At 44.0% G+C, this 15654-nt stretch overlaps 2 protein-coding genes across 3 annotated transcripts in view; both read right to left on the bottom strand.

Annotated features, from left to right (window-relative positions):
- LOC125963778 (non-histone chromosomal protein HMG-14) overlaps positions 1–15654 on the bottom strand; it is a 623855-nt gene that overhangs the window by 274439 nt on the left and 333762 nt on the right. The gene's annotated exons all lie outside the window — the stretch shown is intronic.
- SPOCK1 (SPARC (osteonectin), cwcv and kazal like domains proteoglycan 1) overlaps positions 1–15654 on the bottom strand; it is a 554695-nt gene that overhangs the window by 281883 nt on the left and 257158 nt on the right. For both annotated transcript variants that reach the window (XM_049707102.1, XM_004282089.3), the window contains exon 3: positions 9799–9844. In XM_049707102.1, the coding sequence (XP_049563059.1) occupies positions 9799–9844 (46 nt within the window). The remainder of the gene's footprint in view (positions 1–9798; positions 9845–15654) is intronic.

Raw genomic sequence — 15654 nt, 5'->3', positions numbered from 1 at the left:
AGAGGTCGGCCCAGCATTCGGGCTCCCCTGCTCATGACACGTGGCTGCAGGCCTCCTGGCATCTAATCGTAGCCTGGCAACAATGACTCCATCGAGGCCGCGTGCCCCTGCTCTGCCAGACACTGCCTCTACCCTCGGGCCACCCTGCTGTTCCAGGTCAGAGGCACCTCAAGGACCCATCAGCCTCCAGAGCCTACACACCCCAGGCAAGAGACGAGGTCTGACAACGAGATCCTCAGCTCTCCTCTAGGAGAATCCACAGAGAGTCCAAGGACATATTTACCCTCTTCTCGTTTTTTTTTTTAAATAATGGATTTATTTGCTAATACTGATGAATAAGGAGTTTTTACCCACGTACAAAGACTTCTTCATTTCTCGATCCTCTGCAGCAAGCAGAAGTCCTGGCGATGCTGGGCTCCAGCACCCTCAGGACCACCCTCAGCAACAGCTGGGTCACGGTCACTCTCTGGAGGTGGAGCAGGTGCTGGCTTGTCCCAGACCCCATGCCCCACCCCCAGTGTTCCTGCACCAGACCTACCTCACTGTCTGCAGTCCCCACTCTAGGGGTATTTCAACATCAGAGGGATCTGGAGAGATAACTGGCAACAGAGGGAAGCAGCCTACTGAAGTCATGACTTACATTTGCGTACCGCAAAAAAAAAAAAAAAAAAAAAATTCAACTGACAGTTTTTCCCCTATTGAGAATTTCCCCAAACCAAGGTTGTTTCATTAGGACTCAACAAATACTATGTAATTAATTCAGGGGCTGTTGTTCTAGCAGATGGAATAGCCGAAGGTTTGGGTTTGCTGCTTCTTTTTTTTTTTTCTCTCTTTTTATAAAACTAACACTATGTTTTATGAGTTTGGGGAAAGGTGATAAACATGTCTTTTAAATGGATCTGTTCGTGCTAAAAGAACCTCTTAAACACAGTAATAGAAAGCCACAAGCGCCCCATAATTGCACGGGAAATTTTACTAGCCTTCATGATTCCATCCAAAGGGTGGAACACAACCCAGAATGGCTTTGGCTCCTTGGAGCTGCCAGGCTACTGAGCTGCTAGAGGAGCCAGAGGAAGCCGGGAACTTAACACCCACAGCGGCCGGCTCCTGTGAGGAGATGGGGCTTGCACAGGGGTCCCTGGCAAGGCTGAGCTGAGAAGAAACTGAGCTTTCCTGGGCACACGCCACATAGCAACTCCCCGGCTCTCTGCAATCATGAGCTCGCACAGTCATCACAAACGTCCACCAGATGGATATCGTTAGCCTAGATAAGTCACATGCCTCAAGTGGATGTCCCACATTCACGGGGGAGCTGAGATTTGAACCCGAGCCTTCTAAACCCTGGCTCTTTCCTCCACCTCTTGCAGTGCCCACAGGACTCTGTGAGAAAACAAAGTACCTCCTACTCTGGTCCTTTTTCCTTTTTATTCTGAGCCTCCCTCCCCACCCCTGATGGTTAAAAGGCCCATTTAATTCCATTGGTTTTATTGAAGCGATATTCATACCTCATTGGTTAAACTGTAACCTTTGAAATAAGAGCATCAGACTTCAAATTTTTCATTTTTCCTTCCTTCATGAGGAAAACATACACAGATTCTACATTGCCTGAAACCACGATAGCTTGGCTATCAGAAGGAAAGGACTTCAGGGGCCACCTGGCCCACCCGTTTTATCGCAGAGGTGGGCAAACGGAAGTCAAGAAAGGCCAGTGAACCCCAATAAAGATGTTAAAAAAAAAAAAGAAAGGCCAGTGATTTGCCTGAAGTCGCACATTTTAAGAGTGGCAGAGTCCTGTCCCACCTCGGCCTCCTTTGGGGGACACCACACTCTCCAGGCCAAGGGACTGGATGGACGAATCAGTCAGCATGTGTTAGAAATGCTAAGAGAAAGTAGCTCCAACAGCGAAGCAAAGGAGACAACATAAATGTCCACCAACGAGGGAACCGGTGGGTAAACTGCAGCATATTAGTACCACAGAACATCACAATATAAAGGAATTAACTGTATCGACAGCTAACCCATCGAAAACGATTTTCAGTGAAATAAACAGGTTAGAGGAGAAAACATTTATTTCTATATGTATAACAGTGTTTGTAGACATGCACGTATGACATAAAAGGACAAGAACATGGAAAGAAAAGCATGTTAACGACACGGTCACCTTTAAAGAAAAGAAAATGGGAAAGAGGACCAAGGAGGGGCCCCTGGGGGATTTCAGTCTTATATCTGATGTTTTATTTCCTTAAAATAAGCAGACAGGTAAAGGCGGCCAGAGATGAAAGATAAAACATTCAACTTGATCTAACTTCAAAGCAGATAGGCTGAGTTAAAGGAGGAGCAAACCAATATTTGAATTAGCAGTTTTGTGCTTCTTCTCTGGCAGAATTGACTTGGAAAATTTAAAAATCAACACTTGAAATTTTTAAAAATAGTAACTATTGTATCGTCATAGTCAAGAAAGAGAAGGAGAGATGGCAGGAGGTGAGAGGCAGAGGTGTCTGGAGTGAGGTGTGAATGTCTGGGGCAGGAATCGGTTATTTTAAATAACAGGAGCTATTTCTGTTAAGGGGAGAGAATGGTCCTTAACTTATGTGCAAAGGCAAAGGCGAGAGGGAGGAACCAACCAGACCAAACATGAGGGAACCCGGAGAAAATTAAGATGCTTCCCACAAGCCAGGCCAGCTGCCTCTGAGAACCAGTAGCCCGAAGGGTCAGATAGGACGAACAGATCCTTAAACACTGAAAATTTTTCAAGGCCCGACGAATGCAAATCAGAGGCTCCTTTTGGGGCGAGGTTAAATTCCACATCAAGAGGAAAGCTATGGGGATGTAAGATTTCTATAAAGCTTATCATGTAAAATTTCAGATTAATCTAGAGGGAAAGAAATCTCCTTCTAAAGAAAAATTTTAGAAATAAGCAATCCTGGCTCCGCCAGGAGCTCTTTAAAACTCGGACAAAACATGTTGCTGTGATAGTCCACGGGGCTCTGGCTCCAGAAACACGGCTGGAGCACAGGAAGTACTCTCTCCTTTCGAGTTTTAGAATTTTCGCCTGAAAACAGTTCAGGGCTTTGGTGAGGATTTGAGCTTATCAGGATCTTGGTATAATAGATTGGAGGTCAAAGGGCAAGGTTTTTCTTCTTTTATTCTACTCAAGTGAACAGCATGAGTGAAAGGGGACCCTGCCTTCCGGAGCTTTATTTTTATCTGGAGATCAGTTTGAACAAGTTCATATTCTGCTCTGAAGATCACCAGTATCATCTGAGATTTAGTCACAGCCAGGCCGCTCTGGAGGAAAAATGATTAATATTCACTCCAGAAGGAAAAACATTATCTTTAAAACCTCCACACTTTACCTAAAACATTCATTTATTCCACATTAAAGGAACCCACTCGTCTCAGAAAAAGTTCCATGATAAAATCCCCTTCAGCCATTTTTCCTAAAACGGTTTGTCCCATCAAGTGGAACTTCTTACCCAGATACACCAGTGGGTTCTTTCCTGAGCGGACCATGGCTGCAGTATGGAACCTAGATTAATTTGCATTCCATCACTGCAGGACATTTTCAGGTAATCAGAATTTTATATTAAAGTGATGCAATGGTTTTATACACAAATTACCTTCTCAACCCCGCAATACAACAACAACAATAAAAACCTTTCACTTGGCAAAAGCATTATGAATAAGCTCCAATTTTCTTTTTCAAAAAGGACTGGTCTAGGGCTTCCCTGGTGGTGCAGTGGTTGAGAGTCTGCCTGCCGATGTAGGGGATGCGGGTTCGTGGCCCAGTCCGGGAAGATCCCACATGCCGCAGAGCAGCTGGGCCCATGAGCCATGGCCACTGAGCGTGCGCGTCCGGAGCCTGTGCTCCGCAATGGGAGAGACCGCAACAGTGAGAGGCCCGCGTACCGCAAAACAAAACAAAACAAAACAAAACAAAAAAAGGACTGGTCTAGAAGTTTTGAAGCTGCCTGTTAGAATTCACTTTGCTCCTTGTTCATCCGCTCCCTCAGTGAATCCCCAAAGCAACACCTTTTATTTTTGTACCACAGTATTGTGGTTCAACCAACTCTCTCTTTCCCCTCCAGGCCCTTTGAATAACCTTCCTCATCAGCCACCGGACTCCAAAGAAAAAGAGGATCTGTGAGACTGCACCCTCAGCGCCACACCGAAGGGAATGTTGATCAGCTAAGGCTGGGGGTGCCCTGATTCACAGTCAACAGACACAGACTGAGTGAGGCCAATCGGTAGCAAAAACTGTCATCCCAACTAAAACTGCCCTGTGTCACTAGGGTAAACAGCTGACATCATATGAGTTTCCCAGGTCAATACTTTTCGCTTCCCCACCCTGTCACCCCCAGTACGGACACACACTCCGTGCTGGTGTAAGAACTTGGACAGATGACTAATGATTTAGAATCCCGAGGGGCCCAAGAAAGACCTTCTTTAGTGTGGTCCCTACTATCTAGCATAGGGGGTTTAGACATCAGCATTCGGTACCTGTTGAATGAATGAATGAATGAGCATTAAGAGCCTGAACCTTTTCAGCCCCAATAATGAGGATGTGGAGGTGCAACGGCAATGACTCACCTAGCGTAAGACAGGCCACCTCTAATTTAGCCCGGGAGCTCCAGAGCATTACAACTGTGAGCGCTCCCATGAGGGAATACAAGAAGAAAGAAAGAAAACCTGCGTGGGAAGGGAGAGAAGCAACACGGAAAGGCAGCTAGACAGGAAGAGGAGGGAGCAAAAAAGATCAATTGCTGGCTAAAACAACACTTAACAGAGCGCTTGCTATCTGCCAGACACATTATCTCATTTAATCCTCTAGGTGCTCTTATTGTTACCATGTCCAGATGGGAAGGCTTAGAATCAGAGAGGTTAAGCAACTTGCCTAGAATCACACAGCTAATAACTGGCAGAGTCAAGTTCCAAATTTAGAGGATCTGACTACAAACCCCGGGACCCCATACTGCACTCACCAAAGTGTATCCCACAGAAGATACCACTTTTTCTGGGGACATGACAGGTATGGTGTGAAAAAAATAACAGCAAAAGCATGTGGTCAAAGGCAAATTTAGCACATGGTAAGTTAAATGGGCTTCTTTACTAAAAGACTTCTTAGAGCTTTTAAATTGCTAACAAACACTGTGAATCTCCACGAGATGAACAGAGCATATGTGTGTCCCAAACTTGTTTGCGCAGGGACTGTTTTCTTGGGGAAGCATCTTGCTGGACCAGATGCCACTTTCAGAAGCATAAAACTCATGTCTGCTCAACAGCCACTCTATGCTCCAGGTTTGCTAGGGGCCAGCGTAGGGAAGGTGGCAAAGGCAAAAGCGGCAGAGGCCACCCAGAGCCCTCCAGGCTCGGCCAGCCTCCTGCAGAGGGCCACTCTGAGGGCCCCAGTCCTCCTGCCTATATAAGCCAGGAAGCCGTCTGCATCTGCCAGTTGCCCTCTTGAACTATACAGCCTGTCCAACTCCCACCAGGGCAGCTATCTTTGTGGACTTCACAAAGGAAATTTCTCACCTGAGTTAATAATTGTTGCCTTCAATTCTGAACCCCCTTCTGTCCCTTCTGTGAGGAGATTTGGCATTAAGTCATCACAATCAAAAAGGATAGACTACTTTATCCAAATCTCAGAAAGAATTCTTAGAAAAGCCTCAAGGTGACAGCTATTATACTCCACTCAGAAGCATTAATGATCCTCTTAAAGATAACACGTTAAAGACGTTTTCAGCCTTGTGGAAGGACACCTCCAGTGAGGTGCTTTTCTTCTAACTACCTTGGAGTCATTACATGATAAGTGCTTGCTCTATGAAGCCCTGTTGTTCAAAGTTCAGTAACTATCCTTCAGCAGAAAGAGCAATTATAGGGAAGTAACTATTTCTTGAATACTATGTGTGTCCTTACTATTCACACCAGTACTTGAGACAGTCAGGAGCTACAGGGCATTTCGGAGGTCAAGGTACAGAGCTGAATGGTTAAGTCTGACCATCTGTGACCAAAGTCCAGGGATGCAAGGCAATGAATGATGCAATGGAGAAGTTACCTAAGAGTCCGGTAGGAGGGGCAGCATTTAGCAGGTGTGTCTTGGGTTCCGAATCACTGCTGTTGAGCCACCAAACTAGGTCCTCTAAAGTATTGCCTTCAACCTGTCACTCCTCTGCTCAAAAACTCTCTATGGGTCCCCACTGCCAAGAAAACAAAGTTTAAACTTCATAGATTGGTATGAAATGCCCTTCACAGCCTGCCTCAAATCCACCTATCTGGCTGCTCTCTACCAGAATCCCCCGTGCACGGCCTTCCTTCCCCTTTTCTCCCCCTGCATTTCAAGCCCATTCCACACCCACCTCTATCATGAAGCCACTTCCACCTCCATCTCAGAACATGCTTGTCATCTGGCCCTCTAAAATGCTTTCCAGCAAGTTCCATTTCTATAAACTGAAAGTCATCCCCAACCACAAAACTGCCTGAACCACGTCGGATTCTTTTTTAGCTCAGGAGGGGAAACGACTTCTCTCTGCAGCTGACAATCTCCACTGGAGCTCGGCAATCCTCCTATTTGCCGGAAGATGAAATGCCCGATCTCTCCCATGCCTGTGGTTTATATTGCGCCAGGCTGTGTCAGCGCTGATATAGTAACCTCCCATTTTTATTGAGCGGCACCCAGTGTAATTGATGACATCTGCTGGAGCCGATATTTTAAGTGAAGGCTATTCTCAGCCCTGCCTGCTCTCCCCCCAGCTCGGGATATAAATAGCCAACAGCAGCTACACCTGAGGTACAAAGTGGGGCTTCTCAGCTAAGGTCCTCAGTTATACCCCAGAAAGTCATGAGGTTTTCTGCAAGGATTTATCTCAGCAGATCAAGCTTTCAAGCCTGCAGAGCTCGGAAAAGAGGGAGCAGGGGCAGGACGCTGCTGGGTATGGTTGCTAACCTTCCTTGGAGAGAAAAATCCTTGTTTGGACTTTGTGGTTAGACAGATTTAAATAGCATGTTCAAAGGAAGCTATCATTTATATCATATATGTAGATATATCATTTACATATATGAAGTGACAAATGATGCCCACCTTCGTGTATAACCTTTCCCAATGCGAATTAGTAAAAATTAAAATGTTCCTTGGTAAAGTTTTAGTATTTGTTGGCAGGCCTTGGGGAAGAGTAAATCTGGCATTTATTTAGGCAACACTTGATCCTTACAGGACTAGCACCTAAATCTTTTTCTGGCCTGGAAAGCGTCAGTTCATGGTCGCGATCACCTGCGGTACCTCCATAAGAAAGATCCTGGTAGGGGTGTTTGCAGAAGGGCTCATTTACCAGGTACACACAGGGAACGTGTTGCTCTACATCTGAGTGTTCTTCCAACATGAAGGTGTAGCCTTTTGAGAAATTTTTAGAAATTTTGATGGAAAATTTCTAAATTACAAATACTTTCATATGTTTTACTGTGATTTACTGTGATGATTCAGTCACTGTTAAAGTTGTTAGTTCTCCAAAGAAGACATCAAGATGGCCAACAGGAACATGAAAAGAACCTCGTCATTGCTGATTATTAGAGAAATGCAACTCAAAACTACAATGAGGTATCACCTCACACCAGTCAGAATGGCCGTCATCAAAAAGTCTACAAATAACAAATGCTGGAGAGGGTGTGGAGAAAAGGAAACCCTCCTACACCATTGGTGGGAAGGTAAATTGGTGCACTATGAACAGTATGGAGGTTCCTTAAACAATTAAAAATAGAACTAACATATGGTCCAGCAATCGCACTCCTGGGCATATAATCCAGAAAACACGAAACTAATTCAAAAAGATACATGCACCCCAATGTTCATAGCAGCACTATTTACAATAGCCAAGACATGGAAGCAACCTAAGTGTCCATCAACGGATGAATGGATAAAGAAGATGTGGTATATATACACAATGGAATACTAGTCAGCCATAAAAAAGAATGAAACAATGCCATTTGCAGCAACATGGATGGACCTAGAGATTATCATACTGAGTGAAGTAAGTCAGACAGAGAAAGACAAATAGTATATGATACCACTTATATGTGGAATCTAAAAAATAATACAAATGAACTTATTTACAAAACAGAAACAGACTCGTGGACATAGAAAACAAACATGGTTACCAAAGGGGAAAGGGTGAGGAAGGGATAAATTAGTAGGAGTATGGGATTCACAGATGCACGCCACTATATATAAAATAGATAAACAACAAGGATTTACTGTATAGCACAGGGAACTATATTCAATATCTTGTAATAACCTATAGTGGAAAAGAACTGGAAAAAATATTTATACCTATGTACAACTTCATCACTTTGCTGTACACCTGAAACTAACACAATATTGTAAATCAACTATATTTCAATTAAAAATTTTTTTTAATTTTTTTAAAGTTGCTGAAGTGTGAGGCCCTTGGAGCCCACTGGCATAGGTATAGCCCAGACGGGGCCTCCAAAAGAAAGCCTCCCCCAGCACCTGCCCACAACACACACATGCATGCCCACTAAGTCTCCCACCTATAGTCTCACCTGCACACACCTGCATCATAGCCATTAACACATCTCCCACCGCAATTGTTCACTGAGCTATTTCCCCACTCCCCACTCTGAGCTCCTCCTGGATGGGCACCACAGGTTTTCTGTTTTATCCCCAGGACCTGGCTTGGTGCTTGTTCCAGAGTGCTAGGTCAATAAATGTTCGAGAATGAATGAATGCATGCACGTATGAATGAACAAAGTGTTGCACTACTTGAGGGCATACGCTAAATGTCTATGCGAAAATTTTAATGCCAATTTTGCTTGCAAGAAAACAAGAGTCCGGTTGGAGTGACCCATTAAAGTGACAAAGGAGAGAGCGGAAAGGGGCGCCTTCTATCGTGTTACACGTCAACGCTTTCCTTGACTTCTTTGTGTCAAGTTGACCATCGTGACCACATCAAATACTCAATCTACAGAACTGAAGCTGATTCTCAGAAGCGTGAACCTTTGAGACTCGGTAGGTAACATTTTCCCTCTGAGTTGCAGCATTAATTGCATATACCTACTTCAAGTACAATCTGCCACCATTTCAGCAGCAGGGTCTGTGCCAACAGCAGCCCCACATGGAACAATAGAAACAGGGATGTGATTCACAGCAGGTCCTCGCTGTGTCTTAAATAGCTCACAGGAGGACAGAGATTTACAATGGCCTTCAGGAGCCTGGCTTTGTGCTTGCTGGTATGAGTGGAAAGAGCCCTCTGAGGACCAAGCTAAAACCCAAGCGGTCAGTGAGCTGCCCCTGAAACAAGCTTCTATTTAGAAACACGATGAAGTTATTTAGCAAATGAAATATCAGCGCCCCTGAAAGCCTCCCGGGATTAGCCTATTTCTAGACGAGAAAGTTTCATTTTTGTGGCTCATGTGAATTGGACAGCGTCTCCAGGCACAGTCTGTCCCATGAATGAAATCACTGGACTCAGCCCAACAATTCACCGGGTGAGTCTGATAAGCATTTTACTATTTGGTTTCTTTATGTGTTTGTCCTCTAACAAAACCAACCAATGATTATAGTGGTCAATTCAATAAAAACATGTTTTAATCAGTCTTAGGCAATCTCAGACAAATAACCAATTTGATAAAAATAATTTCTATCACCCCAGTCAATTCAGTCCACAAAAGTCAGTAAAATAAGACAGCTAGCTGGCCTTTAAGGGAAGAGTAACTCGGCATTCAAGGAAGGAAAAATGAGACAGCGTTTCCCGTGGAATATACAGCAAGAAAAAGGGCATCCTTTACCTTGGTCAAAAGGCTTGTTGGGGTTCCAGTTTCTGAAATAATCATCCTATATGAGGAAAAAAAACGGAAAACAAAGGTCAGATTTCAAGAAGCTTCTCACATAAATGCATAAAAAGCTGCCTTTCCCCCCACCTCCCAAAACACAAAGGAAAACACTAAGGGCTTAGAAATCTTTCCAACGCATTCACGTGCAATCAAAAATATCAATTGACTTTTTAAGTTCTTGTCTTTCAAACTGTATGGATTATACACTAGGAAGAGTTAATACATTTCAGCCTAATATGGAAACAGCACTGCTCTTCCTGGTTTGACAGATAAACGGAGACACCTTCTAGGTCCAAGACTTATTTGCCATCAATTATACCGCTAGTGGTGATGCCTAGCTGTTCTCACTTGGGATTAAGCCTCTGTGTTTGTAACCACTGATAATTCAACTGTCAACATTTCTCCTACACGAAGACATGTAATTCTGGCCCACAATTCCAGTTTTCTAACACTCCCCAAACCTAAAAACAGAGGGCCATTCAAATGTGAGAATTAACCACAGGCATATATTCAGCTTAATACCATGTGCCCCAGGTGCGTAAAGATAAAAACACAAAGGCTGGCCAATCTGGTTCATTCATAACCATGTCCTTCTTGCATGAAGCTTGCTCCGAGGCTAGACACTTCATTACTTTGAAAGTGCAAGGGTCCAGGTCACTCACTTCTCTATCGTCACATTAACCTCTTCCCCACTGCTAACAACCCTTCCCTTCCAAACCTCCACGGCCCACTCTTTCTCCTCCCTGTAAGTGCTCACCCACCCCACTGCGGCCGAGCACACCCACTGTCAGCTCAGCTCAACTGTCTGCAACATGCAGAGGCCTCACCCGTGGAAAACACCTCCACAGCCGTTTTTAGGGCATGTGCCCCCATGCAGTTAATTCCCTCCTGCATACACTCAAATGATCTGCTGGATGTGTTTTCGGCTGGTACTCTGCAGGCTGCAGTTCCAGAAAGCTGGCCAAAATGAGGCCTCGACGTCTCTTCTAGAGAAGTTCATTTAGATCAAAATGCACAATTAGTTTCAACTATGGTCCATGCCATGCCGTCTCCTGCGGCCGTTTATCTCCGACACCATCTCCTGTGAATTTTATCGGCCTCTGTGTCATTCAATTACCTGGCTTTATTAGATCCTGGTTGCGTTCACCTAAGCCCTTAAATAGATTTTAGGAAACTGGATTTAGAGTAAAATCAGAACATTGCTCCTTGGGCAGTGATTCCATTTTTCCAGAGCGTGAATAAACATGAACGGGTTCCTCCGGATCCTGGGGATTCAGCATTAAATCATTTTTAACTCTGAGGAATTGGCCCACTTTGCTCTGGCTTTAAATTTATGGCATAACTGGTCTTCTCACCCATCTGGTTAGGAAGTCTCTGAGGTCTACACCATGAAATATCACTGAGAAAGTTTAAAAGAATCCCTCTGCCACATCTCACTCCATTTATTATTTTAAATATAATCCTAGTCTTTTGAATTATGTGGCAGCCAGAGTTAATGATTCTAAGTTAAGAGCCGGATGATTGGTGGGAAATGTACCACTTGATTTCTCAGCTTTGATGGCCAATATACTCAGCACTAAATATAAGCAAGTGACTCAGACATTCTGCTGTTCACAAGGGCAAGAGAAGAGTTAACCCAGGATGAACTCACCCTCACCACTGGAGAAAAAACAACAAAACCTCTGTCCTTCCAACTGTGGTTCATCAGTGCCCTCTGCACATCCAGAGGATGGTACCACCCAACCGCAGTCTAAAATCATGGGAACTATTTTCTACTTGAACATGCTGTTCTAATACATGGAAGTCCTTGGAAGCTTAGGATGTGTGTCTAACAAGGAAGGACTGGAGCCAAAGACAAGTTCCTCTGCTTTAGTTTCACATGTCACATTCCCTTTGATATCCAAGTGAGGTTTGAGCCGGTCTCAAGAACTGGATATTCCCTAGTGATTTCAACATACGTTATAACTTGGATGGAATGTGAAGCATTCTTCTGGACCTTGCCACATTTCCAGGCTAACTATAACTGCCATTTTTACATATTTCTTGGGGAAAATCATGGTTTTAAATATAAAACCTCTAAAAGTGGCTATCTGCATGAGAATATTTAGAAACTCATTGCACATGTAATAATACTGCCTAACTGCTGCCCAAATGTGAAGGTACACCTGAGTCAAAGCTCATTGTGCAAAATGAGTCCTTCAAAGAGCCTCTTGCCCAGCAAGGCCAAGTGGGGAAGGAAAATGATTTCCCTGCATCTGATTGCTTTTGACCTGCCTTGGGAAAGCGGGTGCCAAAGCAGAACCCAATGAGCTAGCAGCCCAGACAAACTTGGGTGTGACCGCTGTGGCTATAGCTGAGAGAGAGGCACCAGAGCCCACTTGGGGGATGGCCGCTGAGCACGGGCCACTTAGCGGTCACTGCAGCAGCGAGGTCCAAATGTGAGTGGCCGGAGTTCACGGATCAGCCTTCCACACTGGACCAGCCAGGTCTGCAGACATGGGCAGTCCAAGCAGCTGGGCTTGTGCCAATCAATCCACTCTGCCTCTGGGGCAACGTCTGATAAGGACCATAGTTGATACCATCCAAACTCGCGCAGAAAAAGCCAAAGCTAGAAGAACGCCCTCCTAGAGTTTCACCTCACCCGAGTCCCACTTAACAGTCAGTGCTCAAGGGACAAAGGACGACTGGCTGGTCATTTCTCCAGGGCTTAACATCCACGGGCACCAGCCCAGATCTTCCTTTATCTTATTTTCTATCTAAAATTTTTAAATATAGCATATATTTTAGGTTATCCTAAAACAGACCCAGGAATTGCTGTGCTGTTGACGCTTCTACCTCCTTTCTCACAGTGGCACATCCCACCGTGGGAAGCAGTGTGCCAGCCCCACACCACCCAGGTGCTGCCCGGTACCTAAGTGCATTATGCTGCGTGGACCCCAGAGCCTGGTCCAGAGACCAGAAAAGCACAGGACTTGAAAAGCCCTCACCTCTGATCTTCCTCCTGGCCCAATAAAGATGTGGCCTGTTAAAATTCAGACTGCGGTGGAAGGCATGGTGGATGTACTAGATCACACTCGCCAGGCGAGGTGTATCCATCTGTGTTGGCCTCTTAACGGGTAATTTTATCTCTACTAATGAAGCTTTTAAAACTGACTCGCAAGGACCTCAGCAACAGTTAATTCTTAAAACATACACCTAAATAGAAGTTCGCATACCTAGATACAGTTATTTATTAAATTCAATAACTCCTATTCGTGCATACTACAGGCTGAAGAGTGAAGGGTGGCAGTGTTACCATGCATGTATATTTTATTGGCTACACTGCACAGGATAATTATATCAGGCCTCTGCTGGACAGGGCAGAGAACAGTCTTCCTCTAAATTCTCACCATACGAGGAAGGGCTTATTCCATTTCATGATACCACTTCGAAAATGAAAATCACCCAACTCTTTAGGGACTGTTAAAACCTGGAAGAACCTATAAATTTAAAAAGACTCTCAAATTTGAGCATACTGAGTTATGTCCAAAATCATGAAACATACAGTCATAGTAAAAACACATCAAAAGTCAGCATACCTAAATGTCCATCAACAGAGGAATGGATAAAGAAGATGTAGTACATATATATACAATGGAATATTACTCAGCCATAAAAAGGAATGAAATTGGGTCATTTGTACAGACGTGGATAGACTTAGAGAGTGTCATATAGAGTGAAGTAAGTCAGAAAGAGAAAAGCAAATATTGTATAATAACACATATATGTGGAATCTAGAAAAATGGTGTAGATGATCTTATTTGCAAAGCAGAAATAGAGACACAGACGTAGAGAACAAATGTATGGATATCAAGGGGGAAAGGGTGGGGTGTGAGGAATTGGGAGACTGGGACTGACACATATACATTACTGATACTATGTATAAAATAGACAACTGCTGGGAACATACTGTATAGCATAGGGAGCTCTACTTAATGCACTGTGGTGACCTAAATGGGAGGGAAGTCCAAAAGGGAGGGGATGTCTGTATGCGTATGGCTGATTTGCTTTGTTGTGCAGTGGAGGCTAACACAACCTTGTAAAGCAACCATACTCCAGTAAAAATTATTTTTTAAAAAAAAAGCACACAGATCACAGTAAGAAAGCGACCAATGATAACGTCTAGAATGACGAAGAAGGGAGTGGAGCTGGTGGTGGAGGGAGAGTCGTGGGAGTGATCATGGCCCCAATTATTTTTTTAAACCCTCCACTGCTGATCAAAAGAGGTAAAACCATATTCATTCCACTAAATAAATATCCCACTAAACACAATACTGGATCCTGTGAAATTATCGGCACACAGTGGCTGGTGCAAAGGAATTTAACTCTGGTTTTTCAACTACTTTAGAGATACCCTGTTTCGACAAACATTCATGGGAAGCGAAATCTTTTTAAAATATATAACACATATTATATATTATATATATAAAAGATATTAATAAGGATATATTTATCAGGACATGTTAATAAAATACGTATATATACATATATACCAAAGGACATTCTGATCTATAATGCATCTTCCAAGAAAACTTTTAAGCCTCCCTACCATGAAATGATGCAAAAATATTCCTGCCATAATTTTAGTGATTAAGTCTCCTCATCATGGATGTCATCACGAATTGGAAAGTCTCTGGGTTTAGCCCATTTTGATTGGGAACCTGAATTTTTCTTCCCCTGTCCCACAGCCCCCAAATGGCCGATGCAATTTAGCTCAACTATTCCCCAGGGGGTTGCCTTTCCAGAGATGTTTATTTCAGCTCCAAAGAATGTCAAAGCAACTCCGAGGAGGAGATGAAGTGGCACAATCAAATGGAAACCACTTTTGAGATCCAACTGCTTTATTCCCACTTATGAAGATGATGATGTAATTTATATATACCTTACAGCTTTAGCTACTACAGATCAAAGACACTTCGCTCTCCCGGAACAGATCATTTCTCCTTCACACATATTTTAGCTAAGTTGTTTGAACACTGAAGTATCATCTGAAGATTACCTGAGGTAATAAAAATTACCAGCCTAGAAAATAAATGGAAGCCTCATTTGTCTCGACCAGGAGTGAGCAGTGGAGACATGTACAGAAGGAAGTAAGGTGAATTGAGGGCAGGCAGCCCCTTGGGGTCATCTGAAGACCCCCTGCAGATAAATACAAAAAGGAGAAGCATTGCCCTGCAGGGCCAGGTGGACTAAAGCCAGGTTTATAGATCCTAGATGGAGGTTAATCCCACTTTATCAAACCCCAAACCTTTACAAAGAGATTAGTTAAGGGGCTATAGGCAAACTGCTCTCCAAAGGACTCAGTGCAAACTAGTTATTTTTCACACTAACTGACTGGGGAGAACAGGAAGGAGGGGTGGCTGGCAGGTGGGAAAAGTGTCTCTGAAATGATAATAGAAGTCATTGGAAATGTGAGATTTCCAGATGACATTATGTAAGTGCATCAGCTGTATGATGTGAAATTTTCCTGTAATTTCAATTTGTGTGCAGTGGAAACCCCTACTAATCACGCTGTTGAGAAATACAAAACATTCCATCTATTGGGAAGGAACTAGCGTCCCAGACACCACCTTACCTCTGAGCTATTTCCAGTCACATCTCTGGGCAAGCAATGTGCTGTCGGTCTCCTCTCCATCAGGCCTGTCCTGCCCACCCCTGGTGAAGAGCCCCAGTGACAATCCTTCTGAATGAAGTGATCGACCAACCAGCCCAGCTTGGACAGTGACTTGAGGTCCCCCGCCCACCCCACATCACTCCACAGACCCCACTCAT

This window comes from Orcinus orca, chromosome 3 (genome assembly GCF_937001465.1).
Source record: "Orcinus orca chromosome 3, mOrcOrc1.1, whole genome shotgun sequence".
Classification (NCBI taxonomy): domain Eukaryota; kingdom Metazoa; phylum Chordata; class Mammalia; order Artiodactyla; family Delphinidae; genus Orcinus; species Orcinus orca.
The sequence above is the reverse complement of the archived record's forward strand: the minus strand, read 5'-3'. Positions and strand labels throughout refer to the sequence as shown.